The sequence below is a fragment of the Oryzias melastigma genome, linkage group LG9 (genome assembly GCF_002922805.2).
Source record: "Oryzias melastigma strain HK-1 linkage group LG9, ASM292280v2, whole genome shotgun sequence".
NCBI classification, from domain to species: domain Eukaryota; kingdom Metazoa; phylum Chordata; class Actinopteri; order Beloniformes; family Adrianichthyidae; genus Oryzias; species Oryzias melastigma.
The window spans coordinates 24,522,175-24,546,311 of record NC_050520.1 but is presented as its reverse complement, the minus strand read 5'-3'; the positions used below and the strand labels follow the sequence as shown (position 1 = coordinate 24,546,311).

The following is a 24,137-nucleotide window of genomic DNA, read 5'->3' as shown; positions in this document are numbered from 1 at the left end:
GGGAAAAGAAAAGTGAAAGGAGAAAGCAAAGACAGAATCGTGAGGGTCGGCAGAGCAACGGACCGAGTTCGGATGTTAGAGCAGCGCTGAGCTGGAGTCAGAGTCTGAGTCACGGTCGGGCTCATGTGGACAGATGGACTCCTGAGCCCGCCTGTACTCTTGGTACTCCAGGCGGAGAGCATTGAAGCGCGCTTCACTTAGTGAGCGGCTGGACTTGCAGCGAGGAGGGTGGAAAACTGGCGGGCTGACTGGGGAGGGCGGGCCTGGAAGGGTGGAATCAGGGTCATGAAAGGTGTGCATGGGAATGTCGTGGGACAACAGCTGAACCCGAAATCTTCCCCTGCTACTACGGCTTCTCCCTACCCCTACAGTTTTAAAGGCATTTGAAATGGTTGGGTTGTCCGAAATAGCTTCTTTAAGGGCTAACCCATGCGGGGGAGGGATACGCGAAGATGTTCCGTGTCACGCTGTGCTGGAGGTGTTCTCTTAAGAACAGAAGTTTACATTTATACGTAAGTAATAACTTTTTATTTTATCATGACTGTGTATTTCTGAGCAATAACAGCTTCACGCTAACGTAGCTGAACAGCTACTTTAGATTAGTGCTGCCACAAACGATTATTTTTATAGTTTACTTTTCACCGATGATATTTTGCGATTAGTCGACTAATCAGGTCATGCGCAAACTGGATATAAAGCACACATCTTAACCATCATTAGCTTTGAACTAACTAAAACCTAGATAATTAGCATTAGTGCTGATAGCGGAAGATGCTGAAATTGATAGCTGAAATCGCTGAAGCTAATAGCTGAAAAGGTTGAAGCTGGTAGCCAGTTAAAATATTAGTTAAATGCGAAATTAGCCTAAAAAATGAAAAAAAATCCCAAATTAGTCAAAACAGCTAGCACGCAGTCAAAATATTAGCTGAACTTCAAAATAGTCTTAAAAACTGAAAAAAAGCCCAAGTTAGCCAAAACAGCTAGCATGTAGCTGCAATATTAGCTAAACTCCAAATAAGCCTAAAAAACCTTAATAAATGCCAAAACCGAATGCCATTATAACTTTAAACATGACTACACTCTGACTCCATATAATATAAAATAACGACTAATCGACTATTACATTAGTTTCCGACTATTTTAATAGTCGATTAGTCGCCTAATTAATGACATCATCAAGTAGGAGTGACGACAGAATTCAAAGACACTGGCTACGTCCGAATTCCCACGCTAATCCCTAACTACTAAAAAAAACTATATAGTGCAGGACTATATAGTGCCCTGGATTTTAAAAGCAATTAGAACACCATGCTCACTACTTTTTTTTTACTTTCTTTTTTAATATGACATCATTTCACTGATTTATTATGATAAAATTGTGGATGTTAAAAAAAAATTACAATTAAACACTTTTTTGCAAAAAATATTTGACTGCAATGTATTCGCTAATGTAGTGAGCATCGGTGAATGCTAGTTTTCGCAAAGCCTTCTGGTAAATTTCTAGGACACTTGATTGTGGAACTGTAGATTTGGACAGCATTAAAAAAATAGTGAGTAGTGAAAGAATTCTAACAAAGTGGGTATTTTTCCATAACTCTCCATTTGGAGGGCTTAATATGGGGGTAGGGAGAAGCCGTAGGGGGAGGGGAAGAATTCAGATTTGGCCAAACTAAGGACACATGCAGCATCAGGCATTACAATCACAACACATGCCAAAAGACACGTAAAAGTGAAATAAAACTGTAAAATAGTCACCTCTCTGTTTCTTATCCTGGAGGCCACCAGCTTGATTGTACCGTGTCGCCCCCCTGCTGCGCCACGAACCCATCTGATCAAACTGTGTGACCTCCAGGACCTCTGAGTCCACACAGGCATCAGCAGAGTCCCACTCATAACTCTCATCTACTGATGTGTTCCTTCTAATAAGATACACAAAAGCAGTGGTCAGACAACACACACAAACAGAACATGGGCGTGTGTTATTTTGGCAACAAATCCATCTGCGGAGGCCTTTGGAGTGTGTGGATCGTTCCGGGTGTGGCGGTGTTTCACCTTTTCACTCTCCTCTGGGGTGGCTCCGCCTCAGCCCTGTGCCGCTCGTTCTCCTCCGTGGTTTCTGGCGAGCTGAGCAGAGTGGGGGTGATGGACAGCGACTGCCTGAAGAAGCCGGCGCTGCCTCTACCGCTACTCTGACTGGCGTAACTGGCCCTCCCCCCATCCCTGATATCAGGGTCCCCGCCCCGACTCATCATCCTGTCAGGCGGTCTGTAGCTGTCTCCCTCCCTGTGTGGGGAGGGGGTGTAGTAGGGGGAGGGCCAGCTAATGCCCCTGGGCAGGTAGGACCTTGGAGGGCCCCTCCTGGAGTCAAAAGGTCTCAGGCTTTCCCCTCTGGACCCAGGCCAGTGCTGGTAACTGGGGACAGGAATGGAGGCGGGCATGTGGACGTACGGATGCTGAGGGGGCCTGAAGGTTTCTGGGTAAGACGGAGACCATCTGGAGGATTCTGGGAAAACAGCAGCTTGCCGGCGTGGATCGCAGGGTTCCAGAATGGGGGAGACTGAGGTCGGATGGGGTGGATACACAGAAGGACTGAGGTAAGAAGGACTAGCAAAAGATCTGTGAACATGATGGGGCCTCTCTAAGCTCCCCATACTGGGACGCCTCAGCGGGATATATTCCCTCCAGGAGGGGCCTGGCATTGGGAGGGACGATGGCGTGCGGCCTAAACTGTAGGACTTCACCCTGACATCTGGATTTGGGAACTCATCCCAGTAGCATCTTTCTGAAACGTATGTCCTCGGGGTCTCAAAGTGCTCCCACCTCTGTGACCCCAAACTGATGGATTTCTTTAGGAAAGGTCGCGGATGTCCGGAGAGAGTCCTGCAGGGGCCCAGGCTGAAGGACTTCTTCAGAAACGGCACGGGAACTTGAGTTATCCGCGAGACGATGTTGTTAGTCCTGCTCCCCTGAGGAGCTTGTCTTTGGGATTGATCAGATAAAAGCTCTCTGCTGTCCGCAAAGCCTTCAGAGTGTTTGGACACAATGTCTGCCATTCCTTTAGCTGCACTCAACAAGGTGTGAGCCGATCTGGATCCAAGTCTGGACTCGGGTCGGTCAGCACTGGCATTACCCGCTCTAATTCGAGTTTTTTCATCGTAGAGCTGCTTGCTTGTTTTTTCCAAACCGGACGAGGAGGCTCTTGTGTCATCGGGGAATTTCACTCTGGTCTCTACGTTTGAGGAACTTCTTCTGCTTTGACTGGACTCTGCAGCACCAACACAATGCTCTCTGCTCGACACTCTTTCTGGCTTCTCCTGAACATGCACCTCCCAGTTTTTAGGGACTACGTCCGGTTTAGCCACAGCAGATTCGTTTCGATTTATCTCTGAGCTTTGTCCAGCAGAGTCTGTGACTTGAGCCTCCTCCACAGGTTCATCCACACTCATTTCAATGAAACCTGGAAGACTCAGGTATTCTAGAATTGCACTTGTCTGGACTGGAGACATTTTGGGAGATGGGGCTGCAGGCTTGGTTTTAAAGGAGTCCGATATTCTGGGCACAGATAACTGAGACTGCTCACTATCCCCCTCTTCTACAAGAGTTAAAGTAGAAATGGGAGTGGGACTGTCGGAGAAGAGACATTTGTCGCTCTTTCGGGAGCGTGCTCGGTTGCCTTCTCGCTCCAACTCAGAATAAGTCTCCCCCTCTTTGGCCCTCGGTGCTACTTCATGGTGTTCATATTTTAGTGTGGGATAACCAGAGGGACTTGGATCCCTCGGGTCTGCTTCAGCCCTTTTTTCAGTCTGATCACCGGATGCTGAACTGTCCCTCTTGGTGACCAAGGCACTGCTGGGTTCTGACTCCCAAAGTCTAGAGCATTCAGGAACAGGAGTCTCCCTGTGTTCAGAGTCAGACTTTGTGCGCTCAGGTGGGTTTCTATGAGGACTCGATGACGAGTCTGGTGTTTCCAAACAGAAAATGGGGTTTTCGGAGGGTAAGGATGTGCTCTTGGTGACAGGAGAGGACAGTGATTGCACACCGGGAGAATCGTCTGTAGTTTCTGTGCGAAGAGACGTAGTTTGACGAGACTTTTGGGTAAGGCTGGTGACTGACGTGACGGGGCTAATGTCCCATTGAATGCGAGAGGTTGAGGCCCGGTCCAGGGGACTGCTTGTGTTGCCAAAGTAGCATGCCTTTCTATAGTCAGAGACTCGACTTGTGACCCCCGAGAGTCGGTTTTTCTGTCTGATAGTAACATCCTGTGGTTTCCACACAGGTTCTTCCTCTGACTTTGACTCGTGCCTTCGAGGGCTGTCAATTTTGGGAGACTGATGCTCCTCTTTCGCTATGCGGCGCCTTTGATCAGCTGCATACTTCCTCAAGTCCCTCTCGATTTCTTCCCTCTCCTTTGCCAGCTGTACACACCTGCTAATGCTCTCCTTCTCGAGCTCGCTGTCCAGCTGCGACACCATGGTGCTGTTGTCAGTCAGCAGACTTTCCATAGCCTGGTAGCCTGAATGATGAGCTTTGTCCTGGTCTCCTCTGTCAAGCAGCTTTGCTCGCCTTCCAAAGTGTGGCAGCAGGTCGTCAGTGCAGCCAGGTACACGGTACTTCCTGTGAGAGTCGCTGCTTTTTTTCTCGCTGTTGTCTGAATAAAAGCTGGCTCTTTCCAGGAGCGTCTCGGAGCCCTGCTCATCATCAGAGTAAAAGCAGCCATGACGGGAGAAATTTCTGGCCATTGCTCTAACTCTTCCAGGTGAGGCAGGAGGCCTGCTCAGCTCCGGCACATCCACGGTGAGTGGAGATCCTTTCCTCTCGTCCCTCTCCGAGCTTAAAACGCTCGACTTTGGAGAGTCCCTGAAGGATGTCCTGTTGCTACCAGAGCCACTCACGCTCCCATTACTCTGCAGCACGGTCTTACTCAGATTTTTTATATTGGAGGGACTTGAGCTCTCAGGCAACGGCTGAACAATGAAGCGCCCGTCTGGGCCTCTGGAGATGGACTCAAGAGCAGTTGGTGAAGGCGCCTGAGAACCCAAGTGGCTTTCGAAGAGCGTGTAGTGCGGCGGCGGGGATGAGTTGGATAGGAGTTGTTTGCGCTGATCGTGGTATTCCCCACGGCTGCCCCTGTCGAAGGAGGACCGATCAGACTGTGAGGAGGTGGGAAAGAAGGGAAGAGTTGGACACAGCTTCAGCTTGAGGACGCTGTCGGGGCTGCGAGGAGGTGAGCGCGCCCTGGGAAGGACATAGGATGAATGTAAAAAGCAGGTAAAATGGCACAATAATGTACTGATTTTACATCATTAAAGTGATCTCCACTTACTCTTGAGATGTGCTTTTCTGAAAAGCAGTTGGCAAATCTGCAAAAAAACAGGAAAAACAACGAGTCAGTAGATTTACAAAAACATAATTCTAAATTTTACATCTTCTTGGGGGAAAACGTGTAAACGTTTTTTTATATCTTTTTATACCTTGTCTTCTTTTTCTGCGTCTGCGCTGTCTCCTCTGACTCATGTAGCACGCCGTCACCAATGAAAGGATGATGGCAAAAAAGAGGAAGCACACCCCGCCCAACACACCGGCCAGCAGTGACTGAGGGATGACCTCCAAGAAACTGGGACGGAGGGGGTAAATCTCCATTCCTGCAGTCATATCATTTATACAACCATGAAATTGACAACAATTATCATTTAGTGAAGCAATGTGTTAATCTTACCTGCTGTAGACACACTCACAGACCCACTGGGTTCACTGAGGACTCTGTTGCTGCGGGACATCAGCCTCAGATCATAGGTGGAGTCCTACAAAAACGCACTCATTTGTAAAAAAAAAAAAAAAAAAAACTTTTGGAAAGAGGATTTTAGTGCAGCACAGAGGGCATCTTTACCCGCAGCAGTCCCTGCACAAGTAAGACACTCTGGTTGGCGCTGATGTTGCTGCTGAGGATCACCCACTGGCCCTGGTCTCTGCGCGCCTGCAACACGTAGGAAGTGAGTGGAAGGGCCGGAGCCTCCGGAGCCTGCCACTGCAGGAGAACTCCTTGTCCGGTCCGGTTGGCAGACAGGACTGTGGGAGGATCCAGGGACTGGAAGGTGGTAACAAGTTCCGGTACTTCTGTTGGCACAGCTGTAAAAGGCCAGAATACCTTGAGTGATTTATCGGATACTGAAGAGTAAAAGAAAACGAAACTTCACTTTGACAAACCTTTAGTTCGCACAGTTACAATTTCACTAAACGGTCCTGAGCCGACTTTATTCTGAGGTAAAACGCTGAATTGGTATCCAGTCCCAGCAAGCAGCCCGGTCACGAGCAAATAGCTTTTTGATGTTGGTACAGGTAAAGACGCCCATTCGTGTTTCCCCCGAGAGGCCTGCTTGACCCTAAAATGGAAGAATCAAAGTCAGGAATGGCAGTGATGAGCTGGGAACTGTTAAGCAGCTCCATGACACTAACCACACAGTGAACTTTTGGGTGAATCCACCATCAAAGCCTGGAACCCAGGACACATTCGCCTGGTTCAGCTCCGCCGTGACGGTCACTGAAGACACAACATGAGGGCTGGTGCCTGAGGAGCAGAGATACACTTGGTTGACCTCCATATTCACTTCAATATTATTTTTTCTAGAATAAACAGTTTTTTTGTTCTTAAAGTTGACCCACTTACCGAGCACCATAACAACAGTGCCTGCACTGACAGTTGCCACACGATTAGTGGCCAAGCACTCCCACCCCCCGTGATGATCTTTACTCAGCGGCCGAAGCAGGAGGGAGCCGTTCGACAGCACCGTGAAGGGAGAACGAGGAGTGGGGCCAATCTGTGAGGAAAGCCAGAGATCTTCATGTAAAAGATCAATCGCACATGAAATCGGGCTGCCACTAAAGTAGGTCGTCTCTGATACCTTGCTCCAAGTTACATTTGGGGCAGGGTCTCCAGCAGCTTCACAAGGGATGATTAACTCTCGGCCGACTTCCTGAAGATACTCGGGAAGAGGAGGCACTCGAAACGTAGGAGGATCCTAAAAAAGAGGCAAAACCTTTTTATGGATCCAACTGGATTTACAATGCGGAAATACTCATGATTGTGGGTTAGGGATGCCACAAACAATTATTTTAATACTCGACTAATCACCGATAAATTTTTCAATTATTTGACTAATCGGATCACGCATAAACTGAATGTAAAACACACATCTTAACCATCATTACCTTTGAAACTAACTACAAATAAATACAATTAAGATGATAATGTATTAAACCTTTAATGAATCAAGCAGCTTCTTTCCTTTCTTTTTTTCTGGCATTAAAACAAGACTTAAATCAAATGAAGATGACTTCTGAAACAAGGAACTATATTTCATAAAAGATAAAGTTTTGGTCTCACTGACTCAAATATAAGAAAGTGCATTTTGTGGTGACGATGCTTACAACTGTATTCTACTTCACTACACTCTGACTCTATATTATTCCAAACTGTACGATGTTTTTGCTCGTAGCCAGGAAAGTTAGCAGCTACATGTTTTGCAGAAAGATTTAATCTTTTTAGAGAGCAGATGTTCCCTTCAGCAGAGACATTTCACCCGAATGGGGTAGAGGTTGCAAGGATGCACAGAAAACAACTGGCTAATATGCTTGCTCTCTATTTGTGCTAATGTTAGCTTAGCATAGCTTACTTCATGGTGTTCATAGTGTCTATAGTCAATAAGTTATATATCACTAGAATTGGCATGCTAGCTTGTTGCACACGCGAAGTTGGACGCCATATTGGATTGGTATAGATGCCTGTTTACTGCCGTTCTACAATTGTACAAACAGAGCTTGAAAAAGGAGAACTTACAGGAAGTATTTTAGGAAGATCTGTGATTTTACTCTCAATAATGAACGTTTAGACTGATTTTGTTGCCTATTCAAAGTTAACGGCAGTTTTAGACTTTGCACTATTTCCTCGTTTTCTGGCAGGACCAACGTTTCGTTTTATGGAGGATGGTCGTGGTATTTGCATGTTAGACCAGACAACCAGGATTTCTTCAGTAGCGGTGAGCCCAGTGCTGAATCCCCATCTCGCGAGCGGACCGGGAAGTGAGGCGTACGGAAAACCGCCTGCCCGCTATCGCACAGGTGTTCTTTTTAAAATCGGACCAAAATTAAGCATTTTAAGGTCATTTTACTTTGTGTGCTAAGCCAGGTATCATTGTTTTCATACCTTTCTAATATGGTGTCGCTCTTTACGTATCTTGGACAATAGTAACAAGCCTGCCTGCCATCTCTATCAATATATAACTCAATGTCTATAGTATTCATGGCTTCTTGGTACTTTTGTTATTAGGCACACAACATATTTTTTACTTTATGTTTCCAGCTTTCAAGCTTTGTTGTCATGTTGTCATGTTGTTATGGTCCCTGAGTCTTCCTATAGTTTCCTATGACATCACTACTGACCTGGATTAGTGCTACTGCACATGTGTGTCAAACACAATGGCAGTTTAAAAAAAAAAAAAAAAAGACTATTAAATTAGTCGTCAACTATTTTAGTAGTTGACACAGTCGTGACTTATCAACCAATAGTGGATCAAAATCAACAGCTTTACCTTCAGGATCACTTTAGTAGGTTCAGACTGGCCCATGGTGCCGTAGCTGTTATAGGGAGTACAGGTGTACATGCCCACAGCGTTGTCGTTGGCTGTTGCTATGAACACAGAGCCCTCCGAGTTCACCATCCAACCCGGATACTGGACAGAAGGATGAGGGGAAAAAAGGACAATGATTCCAGATTCTTTGTTAAAACAACAACATCTATATTCTATGAGGTTTCTAAAATACAACAAAACACTACGCAAAACTTACATTGTCAAAATTCAACGCATTCCCATCCTTGGTCCAGTTGACATACAGCACAGGGGGATCTGCCTGAGTGGGGCAGATGATGACCCCCTCCATGCCTGCTGGTAAAAAAGTTTCCCGGGGCATTCGTCCAACACGTGCAGGATCTAAAGAAAGAATCAATCACAAATAATGCAAAAATGATCTGAAATGTTTCTTTCTACAGATGATGACAGGGAAAGGAGGAGAAACAGACTAACGTTTCACTTTAAGATGAGCAGAGGCAGTGGGCGGAGCCAGAATCCCATTAGTGGGGATGCAGGTGTAGTTGCCAGCATCTTCAGGGATGAGATTAGGGATGAGAAGCGTTCCGTCCACCAACACCTTCACTCTTGTTTTGAGTGACCTAAGGTCAAACAAGGGAGTTTATTTAAAGATGCACTTTAACTGACAATAACACAAAAAATATTTGGTTACAGAAAGAAATCGGTCATTTTTTTCAACAAAAGTTTTGCATAACTCTGGGAGATGGGACCTTAATCTGAACAATCTTCTTTGTCTCAGGTTCGCAGCTGCTCGCGATCACATGATATAATTGGATAATGATTCATCCAATTAGGATTGATTGCATTAGCAGCATGCTTTAGAAAGATACTATAGCAATTTACTTTGAATATTGCTGTTACGTCTAAAAAAATTAAGAATATATGATGTGTCTTCAGTCAACATGGATTTAAAACAGACTTACTCAATGTGGTAGACATTCTGTCCTTGCTTTAACCATTCATATGTGAGGTTTGAGGGGTAGGCATCGGCCTGACACTGCAGAACTGCATCCTGGGACATGTTGAGAGTGGTGTCCTCTGGGGAAATGATGATGATTGGTGGACCTTTGAGAGAACAAGGCACAGATCAGTAAAGCTTGTTGGGAATCCTTCAATCGTTGCACTGTAGATGGCAGCACAGACAACTGCACATGAATCCACTTCTCAAACTCGGCTCAATCTAAGCCTTCAAACAGTCAATTTCATTAAAATACAAAAGTTTTTTTACACTGACCTTGGACCTGCAGCTGTGTGTAGTGAGTCAGGTTCCCCTCTGAGTTGGACACGTGGCATTTATACACACCGGAAACATTTCTTGTGACTGAAGCCAAAGACAGAGTACCGTTCAGCACCTATGATGGGAGAAACAACAGGATGGGAAACATAAATCAAAACATCAAAAAACACACTCTTCATCTAAAAAGCCTACATATTTACCAGTTAATTACAAAAATCTCTTTTTTTTTCTTAACCTCTCCAATGTGCTTACTTTTATTTTTTCATGCTTCTCAACTGGCCGCTCATCTTTATGCCAGACTACAGTTGGACGAGGGTTTCCATGAGCTCCACAGCTGAGGGTCAGCGAGTCTCCAAGCAGAACCTCCACAAAAGTCGGTGGTGTTTTAATAAATGCAGGTGGAGCTAGAAAAGAAAAAAATCTGTTGTTTATATATTGATACAACACCTACACTTATAATAGGTTCAAAATTCTTTGTTCTATTCATCACCTAGAAGACGAGAAATTTGGATAGGTTTAAAATAGGTGAAGCGTGACAATATTTTAGCATAAATATTTAACGAAATTATCAGAAAATCAAGTGTATGTGCGCTGGATGAAGTGCAAACACTGAATATTACAAAGTTAAACTACTTGTGCTTCAAGAAAAATATATTGCAATAAAAATAATCAGTCAACAAAGTTTTTTTAATAGCAAAATAAAGAATTTAGAAGAAGTGAAATATAGTTCACTGCAAGAACAAATGGTGACATCAGTGTAACAGAAAAATATCTGAAATGCTTTCTGTGGTCAACTTGGTTTATGGTATTTTCCATATTTGTTTAAGGAAACACATCTCAGTGACTAGAATTTATTCTTAAAATAAGAATTATTGGTATAACATTTTTTTTACCCCATTGGCAGATTTATTTGCTAATTTAAATTTTTTTTTTCAAATTCTGATGAATTTTTGACTTGTTTCGAGGTGGCCTGTTTTTCACTGTATTTCTACGTTTAAATAAATGTTTTAAAATATGAATAACCTTAATATAATTATGTTTCTATTCTTAATACCTTGACGTCTTAATTTATTCCCAGCTATGAAGAAAGATATTCACTGATAGTTATATTTGAGACAACAAGCTAAAAGGCCAATGTCGTGCCAATTGGTTGTGACTCTGATAAACACATTTACATCCAGAACACTCACGTTGTAATGTTTTCATGAGTGCAAGAAACCAAATTAACAACCTCAAACAATATATTACTTATAATATATTACTTGCATCTGTAAAAACTACAGGCATGAAGCCCAATGAGGCAAATTGAATTTGTGATATTGGGCTATATAAATAAAATTGAATTGAATTGAATTGAATTGAAATATCTGGAACAATATGTACAGTAAATAATGCAAAATCCAATACCTTATCAGTAAGTAGTAAGAAATTCATAGTTTTTAGTCAACAAACTAATCTAGGAGGGAATATCCTCTCACTCTGGACTATTTTATCTCAGTTCATTGCACTAACACTCAGGAAACTGATCTTGCCAGGCCTCATGCTGTGGCTGCTTTAAATAGAGATTATGCCAGAGATGTATAGTGGGGGGGCAGCTCCCATGGGCCCCAAATCCTGCAGAGATGCACCTGTAATCGAGAGGAAGGTCCATGTGCCGTTCTGAAAGTCGTCTTTTTTGCTGTCCAGGAGGAGGATGCGACATTCGAACCAGCCTTCATCCTCCAGGGTCAGCTGCTCGACGAGCAGGGATGCCCCCCTGGTCAGAGACACGCGCCCTGTGGGAGGGTGTGTCAGGGTGGGATGGGAAACAGAGAAAAGAAGGTCAGAGCACCGGGGCAGACAGGCAGCGTCAGCATGTGCAGGAAGAGGGCTTATCGGGCAGAGAACACAAGCTTCTAGTGTGACAATGGCTGCAGTCAGAGCTTCTGCAAACAGAGACGTGAAGATGAGCTGCTGCTCTGATACACAGGAGAACGCAGCGCAACACTGAAAAACTGTGAGGCGGTAAGCATTATTTTAGATCACATTAAAATGAAAACACACACCAGCAGCCTCTAAAAGGGTTTAAAACAAGCTTGTTGTCCTTTTACGAAAAAAAAAAACACACAAATGTGACATTTGCTGGACGATAACAAGCTCCTGTTATGACAGCTTTTGTCAAAGAGGACAAAGAAATAACACAAAAATTAGGTAATCGTGTTGGGTCATTGATCTGGAAACTGCTCTGGCAAAGACCGCACTGGACTGAACACAAGTTTGAATTAAACTCACTCAAACTGAACACAGTTGTGCATAAACAGGCCCAGAATCGACGCTGTAGAGAACGCCATTGTCTTTTTCAGCCCTCATTCTGTACACATTTTCAAGAAAGACAAACACGACCTGTTCCTTTTAAGGGACCAAGTATTAAAGGCAGGAAGGTATGGGAATGGGTTTTATTTTATGCTTAACTTAAACAGTAGGCCTGTAAAAGAGGACAACATAACACAACTGTACTACAATTCAGAGTGTTAACCAAAAATGAACTAACCCATCACAAAGAAGGGTTTTTATATAAATGTGCATGTCTTATTCAACTAACCTGTTACCTTTTAAAACAAAATTTAATTGATCCCTAAATAAAGTTTGCTTTTAATGCTTTACTTGATTAAAAAGTTAATCTTTTACAAATTGTGCTTCTTTTATTCAAAAGATACTTTCACTTTTTTATTGACTTATTTTTTTTACAAGTAAGAGATTAAACAAAATGAAAACATTTCAATTAAAGACGGTGATATGACAGCAGATACATCACAAAAAATTACATGCCAAATTTAAATCCTCAAACCTCAAATATTTTGAGTAATGATTTACTGGTGGAAAAATATTTCTTTTTTTAAAAGCATTTCCATTTATATTTTTACTTTTTTTCCAAATTATAACCTTCCTTGGGCTTGTTTGGAAAAAAGTGAGTGGAAAAGAAAATTACCAACAAAAACTGCTGATCCTTGTCTTTTTTATGACATTGTCACAAAGGTCTAGGTAGCTGATGAGCAGCCAGAGGCTCTGAGGAGTGCAAACACATGAATCTCTAAAGTGATGGTTTCAGTCATGACAAGATAAAGATGGGGTCCTGTAATTTAGGGTTTGAGTAGCAACCTGAGGAGCTGGAATAAGGAGGCCATTCACTCTTAAATCCAATTTCTAACAAAATTACCAAAAAAAAGTCAAAAAGTAAAAATATTTATTTTCATTTCGTCAATTATTTCCTTCTTTGCTGTTAAAGGAAAGAGCTGAGAACCTCACACAGGAGTATGCACCTCCCTAGCAGATGCACCCATCTCTCTGCTCCTTCTGTACTTCTTGCAACTTCTTGTCAGCCTTTGAAACTTGATCTGCTTGTTGCCTGGTGACTGCAGTCTGCTTTTTAGGGTGCACCCCTCCTTTTATTCCGTCTATCAATGAACTCCTTTTTTTTTTGCCTTTCATTCCGAAGGCTTTAAACAGCAGGAGGAAGTAGGGAGGGGGGGAAAATGCACACGTTGCTCATACCAGACCCTGCCAGAGCAGTTTGAAAGTAAACACAGAAATGCTGGGAAGCTCCCAGCATCCCTTCGTTGGTGGTTTTTATTAGTAGGTAGAATCAAAAAGACATTTTTTTAAAAACAGACATGTTCAAACACATCAACTCCCGAATTATAATTATCACTAATATTTCCCCATTACTGAAGTTTCTCTTAAATAGTAAAGCTTTGATTTTTTTTTTTTTTTTTTTTTGTGAGTGTCCTTAAGACAGAGTGAAACAAAACATACAACGAAAGCTAACAATTAACTCTGCATTCCTTTCTTGGGTTGTTGCCGTGCTAAATCGCTAGGTTTAATGATTGACTGACCTCCTACGAGACGGACACCCTTTTGATGGGAGGCGTTCAGGTCCCATAAAAATGAAGGCCTCTGGTTTAGGGTCAGCATGGGAAAAAGGAAGACTAAAGATAACAGGTGTGGGGATAAGTGTAGGTTTTTTTCCTCTCATTCTCCTTTAATCTGGACATTTGTTATCTCTTTCTAGTACATCTCATGTGGGAGGTGGGCACATGGGGGGGATTTCTGTGATCCCTTCAAAATGCTTGGATTTCCAGAAACACGTGGTCGAGAGTGTTGATTTTCAAATTTCCGAGCGAGCCCTGCCCCCGAGTCCACACAAGGGGGGTTCTGGTTTCCCTGTCAAACTCTTAACCCTTTCGCATACCCCGCCCCTCCCACCTCTTGTCCATCACTACAAAGCGGCCCCCCATTCCTCATGCTCTCGGGTTACCATGGTGATGACACCAAGAAAAGCCCGGGCTGAAGGTTTTGATTTGAATTCAGTTGCTATGGAAACACCGCACAACCAAATATGGGTGGGGGCAGGTAGGGCGTTAACCTACTGTCAGAGATTTGAAACAAATAAGTATGAGGGAAATTATGTTTAATTTAAAAAAGGGTGGATAGAAGAAAAGCATGATTTAGGGAGACAGAAAAATTGTATCTAATGTTGGTGTGACCTCAGACGCCATTTATAAGAGGTTGGGCATGAAAATAAGTGTACGTATGTGGATTCTTGCCTTGTTTTTAAACGAAGGAGGTCACAGAGAGGTTGCCCAAATGATGTCCATCGATAATCCACTGACAACCAATGAAAGCTTGGCCCTCCTGACCCTCGTGCTCAAGCAGACGCATTCATCACCCTCTGGGTTTCACATCAGCACAACGTCCACGAGTCCTCCTCCGGACACAATTACACTTTATAGCAGACAGAAAGGAACGCCCGAAAACAATGGCTACCAATCCATTTTATGTCTACTCTGGTTTTTCTTCTATTTTTAGTCCGGTGGCTATCACATGACAGCTCAAGTCTTCAAATAAGCCCCCTTTTTTTTCTTAACAGTTGCAGTGCAGCCATGCGCAGAAAAAGGAGAGTTAATCCACAAGTGTTGTTTGAACTTTGAGGAGCAGCCTCTTCATATTAGCGAGTGGGAATCTCGCCCAGTGGGTGGCGGCGCAAGTTTGAAAAGCTCTGCGGTTGGATGGAGGCTTGCTCCATCTCAGTGGGGATGTGACTTTTTGCTCCAACCACTATGACCTTTGAACTACACCTAAAAAAACTAATACTAATTTTTCTGTTAGGTTATTTTTTAGCACTAAAAACAGTAAAATAGTTCATGGAGTTTTGCAGTAAAGATAAGTTCACTTGTTTGGAGAAGCACCGGCTTTACTTTCTTTGTCCATAATATGTGCCGGGCAGTGATGCATTGTGGGAAGTGTTTTGATTTGAATACAATCATAAGTCTCCCCCCCCCCCCTCCCTCCCCTATTTACCTCTGACAGCACACCCCTCCCATTCCCCCAAATTTCTCCCTCCAATCCTCCTGTCCCACTAATCAGTTTAACCCTCTTATGAATAGCTCTTTGTCATGAGATAGATTACAGTTAACTCTGTCCCTCTCGCTCTGTCCAGCTCAGCTAACCTCCTGCGCTGGCAAGCACACAAAGCTCACGTGCTAAACTTCACTACAGCACAGCAGTAAGTAGTGAGCTTTGTTTCAGAGTCAGGGAGGGAACAGTAGGGTTATAATCCTGCTGCCTGACTTCTGTTTCTTGAAGACCCACTCCAATGAAAATTGTGTTTTTGGGGCATTTTTCTTATGATAGAAGACATAAATAAAGAATATTAAGCTTAAAACTGTGTTTCTGCGTATTTCTTTAGTCAAACCATTGTGAATCATTGTGCTCAGCTTCATTCTGATGCATTCACTTGTAGACAAATAGTTCCATGTACGCCTTAATTTTCCTTGTCCGAGCTATCTGGCTCAAAACTGTACATCTGGGTAACTATTTTGGTTGCACCAGTAATGCTAAATTAGTGTGAGGGGCTGTAAGCAGATGGATGTTGGGAAGTGGGGCAGAGTTGCTCTGCACCAAGTGTCCTGCCCACAACTTTCCAATAAACCACTGCTGCTCTGCAGTCCTAGAAACAACAGGATTATTGATTTTACAGCATAATCATAATTAAAAGACCACTGGGGATTGCTTTTATAACAGATCGAAAGATGATTGGAGAGGGACTTTAAGATGCTCTGCTGGCATCATTATTACAAAATAAAAGCTCAACAAGAAAACTTACTATTTACAACCTTTTACATACAAGGTTAGCATTTCTACAAGGCAGCAGCAGCAAGAAGAGAAGACACTAATGAGGGTGCAACTCTTCATCCTTTCATTGTATTTTCTTGTCTGGTCCAGAAAAACTGGTTAAGGGATCAAATTCACATTTTTTTCTTTCTTTTTTCATTTAAAAAACACAATTGCATGCTCTAATGCACATGTGTCAAAGTCAAGGCCCGGGGGCCGGATCCGGCCCTCCGGGTAATTCTATCCGGCCCTCCAGATCATTTTATTTTATTATTATTAATGACCCGATGTTATCTTGTGCTTATTTCTAAATTGTATAATTTTGACAAAATATATTTTTATGGAGAGTAAAATACTGAAATTTATTTAAGGTTTAAGTTGATTTATTCTGAAATGATATTCCTGCCTTTTTGTTATTCATAATTATGTTAAAAGTTACAGTTTTGAAGTGATAAGAATGGGCTTTCTGATAGCTTTTTGGACTATTTTGGCATTTATTAAAATGTTTTAGGCTAATTTGGAGTTTATATGGCTGTTATGACTTTTGGCTTTTTTAAAAGTTTTTCTTTTTTTTGCCTGTTTTGGAGTTTAGCTAATATTTAAGCTACATGGTAGTTGTTTTGGCTAATTTGTGTTTTTTTTTCCTTTTTTATGCTGTTTTAGAGTTATGCTAATATTTTACACACTAGCTGTCTTGGCTAATTGAGGCTTTTTCTAGTTTTTAGTATATTTTGAAGCTTAGCTATTTTTTCAGCTATATGCTAGCTGTTTTGGCTAACCTAATTTTGTTTTTTGGTTTTTAGGCTAATTTGGCATTTAGCTAATATTTTAGCTGGCTATCAGCTTCATCGTTTTCAGCTATCAAGTTCAGCATCTTCAGCTTTCAGCACTAGCATCTTCAGCGGCCAAATTCAGCTCACAGCATTCACACTAGCCTTAACGGAGGTGATGCTCTATATCTAGCTCATGCCCATGTTAAAAAGTTACGGTTTTAAAGTTCTAAACATTAATTTTAAAGTATTAAATAAATGTTTATGTTGTTCGGCCCGTGACCCAAGTTGTGTTTTTGATTTTGGCCCCTTGTGCGACTGAGTTTGACACCACTGCTCTAATGCTTATTATTATCATTGAGTTACAGTAGTTAAATAAAGTTTTTGTGTTCGAGAAAATGACTTTACTAGTCCACGTGTGTGGGAAACGGCAGCTCTAACTTGTGCTGCGCGTACAGGTCATGCTGAGCGTGTGATGACGGCCCGCTGTGTTCTGACGGTTTGCCCATTGTTGCTGTTACTTTGCAGTAGAGCAGCTGATTTATTTCAGGAAAAATCTGATCCAGCCCAGCTGCATCTTGACCGGGCAAAACTTGAAAAAAAAAATCCCCTTTGAGAAATAAAGTTGTAGCTGTGCTAAAGGGTTGTTTCTGTCCTCGGGGGACTGGAGGTATCTGTGTCTTTCTTATTGTCACAAGGTGAACATGCGTCTCTGAGATCCAGACAGGCAGGTGTTTAATGGTCTCTAGGAAGAAGGCCACTGCTGTGTTGTCATGACACCCTTTAAATACAAAGCGGCGGTTTCGGGTACACCTGATATCGTATCATAAACCTGTTGGTCTAATGGCCAGGGATTCTCGATATGACTTGCTGGAAGGCTTTCATCTCTGGTGCTAAAACTTTCTCAAGCCAGACCAGCAGACTGAGGTCACACAGCATCTGTGCCATGTTTTAATTTAATCCTCTGGGTAGAACTTGCATTCTATGAAAGACACCAGAGAAATATTACTCTATAACTGTGTGGTTATATCTTCTACATTTTACTTATTTATCTTTTTAACAGAGCTGAGTCTTGAGATCATTTTTACCACAGAGTTTAAAAACGTACTGCCAAAATGTAGATTTCTTAAGAGAATCATTGAAGTCTTAAGTAACAAACTATAATACTTTAATTGCTTCAGGTTTAATTACATCTATTAAAAAATATTGAATTTAAGTAAAAAAAAAAAATTAAAAAAAAGCTAGTAATAGTTCTAGTAAAACCCTTTGTAGTTTGTCAAGATTTGCACTTTGCACCAAAAGAATTGTTTTGGTATATTATTGCAATTATTTTTTTGAATGGAATCATCCATTTAAATTGTTTGCACATTAATTTATGGCTTTGTATGTGACCAAAAACCTGAAATCTAAAAGTTTATTCTGTTCGGAAAAGTATTACGTTTATTCTTTCCATGATATATTGAGGAGAATTAAAAAAGGTTTTGACCAGACTTTTTGAATGTTTTTTTGGGCATTTAAGAGAACTTTACCCTCATCAGACCGATACTGGTAATGACACTTTTATGCTCATCCTTTTATAGTTTAATGCATATCTCATAAAACTCTTCTTTTTTATAGTGTGAGTTAAAAGTTTACACTCCCAGGTGAAAGTCCAGTGGTACTATTGACTGATGTTGTGTGTTTTAAGCCCAGCCTTTTTAGAACCCAGTGTAACAAGTGAACCTGACTTCCTCCAATAGAGTTCTGTTGCAATTTTTAGTCTTTCTTATCAGAGCCTGAAAGTTACTAAAACAGTTTTGAAGCTCAGAGCCTTCTATTGATGTTCATGTAACCTCCCTTTGCTGCCCTCAATTTGACATCATTCGTAGTAAAAATGGCTTTTGATTTTTTTAACGTGAGCCAAAGCAAACCGTGTCTTTGACCAACAGATAAATATATAGTAGTATAGTTAAATGTATTTCAGAGAAAACACCAAGGCATCAGGACATTTTCTGGATGAATGACTATCAACACACTATGTGATCTCTGTTGATTAAAAAAATGATGCATTTACAATTGCAGCAGATTAAAATTTCTTGCATTCAAACCCATAAAACAGAAATGTGTTGAGTACTCTGTACCGTGTGCAGCTGTTTTACTTTTTCCTAAAGCTTCATGACCAATAACCTCACAAAATACTAAAAGCTTCAAGGTTTCAGTGCAGCATCCCTCTTAACCACTAGCGTATTGGCTGTACCATTAAAGTTCTCTACAGGATATCCTTACAGTGCTGCCTCCTGGGTATGAATACTCCTAAAAAAAGTAGTCATATCTAATATCAAGATCTAGTTTTTCTGTTCTCCTATGAATTGTCCCAGTCTTTCTTTAAACAACAGGATCAGATAAAAAGAAGTTTTGCTTTTATTTTAAAGGACGTTTCATTTATAAATCCTCTCAAACCACAGATTTTCCGAGATCCTAAATCTCCATGTCCTCATCGTGTCGCCACTGTTTTTAATCTTTAATTTTAAAGTGTACATCACCCTTGCCCTCCAGCGGACATGTCAAGGCAGAGATCAGGAAACGCCTGCCAACTTGAGCGTCTCATGTTTTTGAATCTCAAATCCTACAATATTTTAATGTGAGGGTAGAATCCATTAAACCCACAGCACTGACACGCTTCACATACCGCCATCTGCCTCCAGTGGGAGGGGAGATATGGATCTGAAGCAGACGGGGGACGAACCCTACACCAGACGATACATGTACAAAACATTCAGACACCCCTAGCTTCTTCACCTGCTTGTTCTAGCCCTGATATGTGAGTTTGTTAAGTTGATGTGGTCCTCATTTAGCTTCAGTGAATTTGTTAAGACTTTGATTCACTGTAACTTGCATGTTGCCCTCTCTTCTAACATTTTGGTGACCCAATTGGACAGATTTGGGGTGACCTCGGACTCCTGTAGGCTTTACAAAAGCAATGGGAGGTTGTGATACCCCTCTTTGTCTTTTGTGTTTTGGTAGACAATGACTGGATTATGGGACTCCAGCAAGGAAGACTCCCATTATACCCGCTGCTTCGTCCATCCTCCTTCGAGCACAGCAATCTCCTTTTATTGGGTCACCCCTCCGCATACTAATAAAACGCTGTCAACAAACAACCGAGCCCCCACCTAGACGTCTAATCCCCCTGTGAGCAGCGTTACTGGTGTACCTCTTCCTCGGCTGCCCCACCCCCTCCTTTAACTGCTGCCACTAAAACACGTCCATTCTCGCCATTCCTCTGTTCTCTGCACAGTGAAAACACAGACGCAAGGCGACCTGTAATTACCGGGACTTTGCTTTGGATGGATTATCTATTGGGGGTATTGTTTCATCCCAACTTCCTCTTCCAAGATTTACCTTTGTACTTTTACCAACAGCATTTTTTTTAAAGAATTTTGGTTTGTCTTTTGAAGACAAAAAGGCCCAACCAGAGAAAACCAGTAATGGAGGGTTATGATAATAGCTTCAAGATGAAATATGGTCAAGAAACTTTCAACCATGTTGTAGAAAGACACTTCATTTTTAATCATCTTTCACTGAACGGTTCTGCAGTTTTGTTTTTGTCCACCAACAGAACACCTGCATGCATTCAGTCATTTCATGAGTGTCTGTCAGACAGTCTTTCATCAGAGGTAGGGAGGTTAGAGCAAGGCTCAACACCTTTGAAAGATGCTTACCCTTATAGTTCGGGTGAACTCGGGGAGCGTACACTCCGAACTTGATGAGGACGGGGACGTTGTAACCGAGGCGCACCCACTCCACCACATGCAGAGGAAAGAGGTTCGGGCTGGCGCCTTCTTTAGATGTCGGGGCGAGATTGCACTCGAGCTCCGCAGAGCCTCCCTCTCGAGCACGGACCAGCGACGGCTGAACGGGAGACACGCCTGTGAAGACAATAGCCAGTCACCAGAGTAGCCAAGAGCACAGAAGGAAATAAAAGGGAATAGATCAATACTTAGATGATTCATTGCTCTTTTCATTGTGGCTCTAATCTATGATCAAATAAATAAATTTACACAAGAGCATATCACAGAAGAAGTATTGACCTGCAAGATCTTTAATGAAACTGATGTGAAATCCACCTCTGAATTCTCAGACTGTTGAAAGCCAGCAATGGACAACAATCATGCATCATTAGGTAACAAGATCATACAGCTGTAAAGCCTGCAAACACGGCAATCCCATTAGCGACACCTGGAGAAGCCCTGCCCTCCCCGCCTCCTCGGACCGCCTCGCTGCCATGTGCTGACGTGCATGTGTGCTTGACTGGGTGCCAGTGTTTGCTCCACTACTCATCCAGCCTGGTGATTTGCTTTCATCTGAAGGGGAGGGAGGGGAGGGAGTGGTGACACTCTGATGCGGGCCCCCTCTGCGGTTGCTCAAGCCGACCTCTTGCTACCCCCTGGGGTGCACACATGGTCTGCGGGCCAGAATGATCAATCCCGCTCCTGACGTCCCACAAAATACACTGAACCATGCCTTGGTTGGGGGTAGCATAAATCCAGGATTGATCTTAATCTGCACCCAGAGATATTATTTAAGTTGGATTTTGGCCCCATTCTCTTTCATCCCCCTCATGTCTAAGCTGAACCCCCCACTCTCGCTCCGACATAAGGGAACGGGACCGGTGCCAGAACCGCTCTTGTGTACGTGTGACACGCCTGCATGAAGCTAAACAGCAACATATGCCAACTGTTTTGCAAAATCTCAACAACAAGAGATGCAGGTCATGGAAAAAGAAACCTCGTGGTATAAGTGCAAACATTCCACACATTGTTCGCAAAAATATAACCTAGGTAAATGAAATGCAAACATTTAAACTGAAATGTCAAGGTGCAAGCAGTGAGTTTATTTTTCATTAACGCATCTAAGATTTAAGCTCATCCTAAACCAGCGCTTGTTCTGCTTTAATCTGTCAGTTTCTAGGTTTTGTTGTCTGTCAGATTACGGTGTCTGACATAAATCCGCAGCTCATATGATAACAGAACATTTAAAGTTCCACTCCAATCATCTCTTGATCTATTCTAAAACCGTTCCCAGTGTTATTGTTATGATTGTGCCATTTTTAGCCAAAATAAGAAAAAAATGTTGTTTTCTAGGACATAGTTTCTGCAGAGCGAAAGGAGCTCATTTGAAATTTCGCTCTTAGTTGTGGAGTTAGCCTGCCTTCATTTCCCATCATCCCTTTGTTTACACGCTCTTCCGCTAGCACCTCACAAACCAAATCTAACATTATTGGTGCAACAAAACAGATAGTGGAGCTATTCAGCAGTACAGTTTAAAGCCTGATGCCAGCCAGGGCGAGGAAAACAAAGATGTTTATGTGGATCTATTTGTCTCTAAGTAGGTGATTGGGAACCTTTGGCCTGCCGATCAAAGCACCTACATCACTGCTACAAGCTTTTCCAACGGCATCTTTTCTTCTGCTCCTGACGACAATTTGAGTAAATAATTACTCACAAATACAAAATGAAGCTTATAGGTTCTCCATCATCAGAAAAACACTCAAGAACATGTAAAAAACACAATATCACTGCAGTGGGCCTTTAATTCTTTACAGTGTAAAGAAGCAGATCAGGTTTCAATGAATAACTTTCTTGAAAGCAAAGAGAAAATAACTTTTGAGTAGTGAAGACATCTTTCTACCAAAAGTACCTATGAAATTACTTCTAGACCCCTACCCCGATAATGTCCATGTACATCTCCAAGCATACTTACATATAAGACAGATGGCTACAGCAGTGGTGACAGCCTGAAGCCTCTGACTCTCCAGTCCCATGGCCGTCCCTCACACTCCTTCACACATCTCCCGATCTGAAAAACAGAAACGCACATCTGAAAAACACATCTGGTTTACTCGTCATCAGAAGCATTCACAGAATCTCTGCTGTACGAAGACATCCACTACTACAGCAGATGTTATTCTTAGACTTAACTTAAAGTCATTTCCCCCCAAACACCACATTCCAGATGTGTCTTGATTAGTGAACAAGTGCATTCTCTAACAACTGTAATCTCTCTTCAAGCGGCATGTCTGAGCTCCAGTTGGATTAAGGCGAAATAAACCGATACAAGTGCAGCAAAAAAGACAGCAGGCTCAAACAGCGTGAGCCCCGCAGAGGTTAGTCAGCAAGAGGGGACCAAAGAGAGAGTATGGAGCTGCAGAGAACACCTGTACAAAGCTCTAAGTGTATGTACAGATTAACCTGGTGCTTCTGATTGGTCCAGCTCACCCTGAGGGTTTCATCTCACTCTAAATAGGCCAACAGCAGTTGACAGGTGACACGAGCGCCACTAAACGATGTCCCTTCAAGTCCAGATGTTCCCTTATTACCAGCACAGATAGGAGGAATCTACGTCTTAAAAACATTTAAGACAAATGAAGAATTTGTCTCTCGTCCATCTACGAAGAGCTCACATATAAAGCCCTGACACAGAATTTCACCTCCTAATGAGACCCACAAACATGACTCCCCCAACAAATTGTGAACTTGAAGCTCCCCTGTGAGGCCCCCCACTTCAAATTGGATTGGAAGTCAGTTTAAGTTGCTGTCCTTCAAGCAGAATAGAAGCCTTCACAACCGTCCTGTAAGTCCCTCCATTCAGTGCCCCTAATGCCAGCTCATTATCTAAAGTTCATTTAGGTAATATGAGGGGACTATTCTTAGCAAGCAAATAGGAGTTAGATAGCAGCTGCTGACAACATGCTTTGGATATGCTGCATGCAATAGAACCACTAAAGAATTATCGGTTCGCATTGGATCTGAGCAAGAGGCTGAGTAGAGAAACCTGTGGATTGCAGTTGGACAAAAGCACATCTGTGGAGCTCAATAAAAATTGAGTTTTTAAAACAGAATGATAAAAAATTTATAAAAATCAATAGACGGTTACTTTAACCCATCCCAGGAGGGATGCTAGTCTTAAATATTCGGAAAACCAAGAAACAAACCAGTTTCATCCCATTTTTAATGCAATGCAAAAACAGATCCCTTAGAAATAAGTCAAAAAGTTATTTGAATTTGAAAAAAAAAAAAACTTAAATAAGCAGAAAATCTGCCAAAAAAAGTATTGCCAAGAATTCCTATTTTAAAAAAAAGACATTTTCTTAAACTGATATTATTTTACAATTTAAAACTTTATTGATAAGATTATTTTTCTCATAAGACAGAAGAAAGACTTTTTTTTTTATTTCTTAAGAATCATTTTTTCCAGTATGTGTCATTTGATAACGCACAATCAAAAGTTTCCCATCAATCTTGCCTATATTTAAGTATTTTAAGTAGCTTTTGTTAATGCATACTGTATACACTCCTG

General features: G+C 42.2%; 1 protein-coding gene across 3 annotated transcripts in view; it reads right to left on the bottom strand.

Moving 5' to 3' along the window:
- igsf9b (immunoglobulin superfamily, member 9b) overlaps positions 1 to 24,137 on the bottom strand; it is a 29,766-nt gene that overhangs the window by 1,431 nt on the left and 4,198 nt on the right. The window contains exons 2-21 of one of the 3 annotated variants that reach the window (XM_036213620.1): positions 22,542 to 22,637; positions 20,501 to 20,707; positions 11,508 to 11,654; positions 10,132 to 10,283; positions 9,877 to 9,994; positions 9,566 to 9,707; positions 9,078 to 9,223; positions 8,842 to 8,984; positions 8,586 to 8,726; positions 6,900 to 7,016; positions 6,665 to 6,815; positions 6,454 to 6,565; positions 6,205 to 6,380; positions 5,888 to 6,126; positions 5,717 to 5,801; positions 5,472 to 5,642; positions 5,324 to 5,360; positions 2,053 to 5,235; positions 1,756 to 1,919; positions 64 to 263 (exon numbers count right to left, since the gene is read on the bottom strand). In XM_036213620.1, the coding sequence (XP_036069513.1) occupies positions 76 to 263; positions 1,756 to 1,919; positions 2,053 to 5,235; positions 5,324 to 5,360; positions 5,472 to 5,642; positions 5,717 to 5,801; positions 5,888 to 6,126; positions 6,205 to 6,380; positions 6,454 to 6,565; positions 6,665 to 6,815; positions 6,900 to 7,016; positions 8,586 to 8,726; positions 8,842 to 8,984; positions 9,078 to 9,223; positions 9,566 to 9,707; positions 9,877 to 9,994; positions 10,132 to 10,283; positions 11,508 to 11,654; positions 20,501 to 20,707; positions 22,542 to 22,602 (5,880 nt within the window). In that variant the 5' untranslated portion in view covers positions 22,603 to 22,637 and the 3' untranslated portion in view covers positions 64 to 75. Of the gene's footprint in view, positions 1 to 63; positions 264 to 1,755; positions 1,920 to 2,052; positions 5,236 to 5,323; positions 5,361 to 5,471; positions 5,643 to 5,716; positions 5,802 to 5,887; positions 6,127 to 6,204; positions 6,381 to 6,453; positions 6,566 to 6,664; positions 6,816 to 6,899; positions 7,017 to 8,585; positions 8,727 to 8,841; positions 8,985 to 9,077; positions 9,224 to 9,565; positions 9,708 to 9,876; positions 9,995 to 10,131; positions 10,284 to 11,507; positions 11,655 to 20,500; positions 20,708 to 22,541; positions 22,638 to 24,137 lie in introns of those variants that run through there. The other 2 variants (XM_024275417.2, XM_024275418.2) reach the window with 2 other exon arrangements.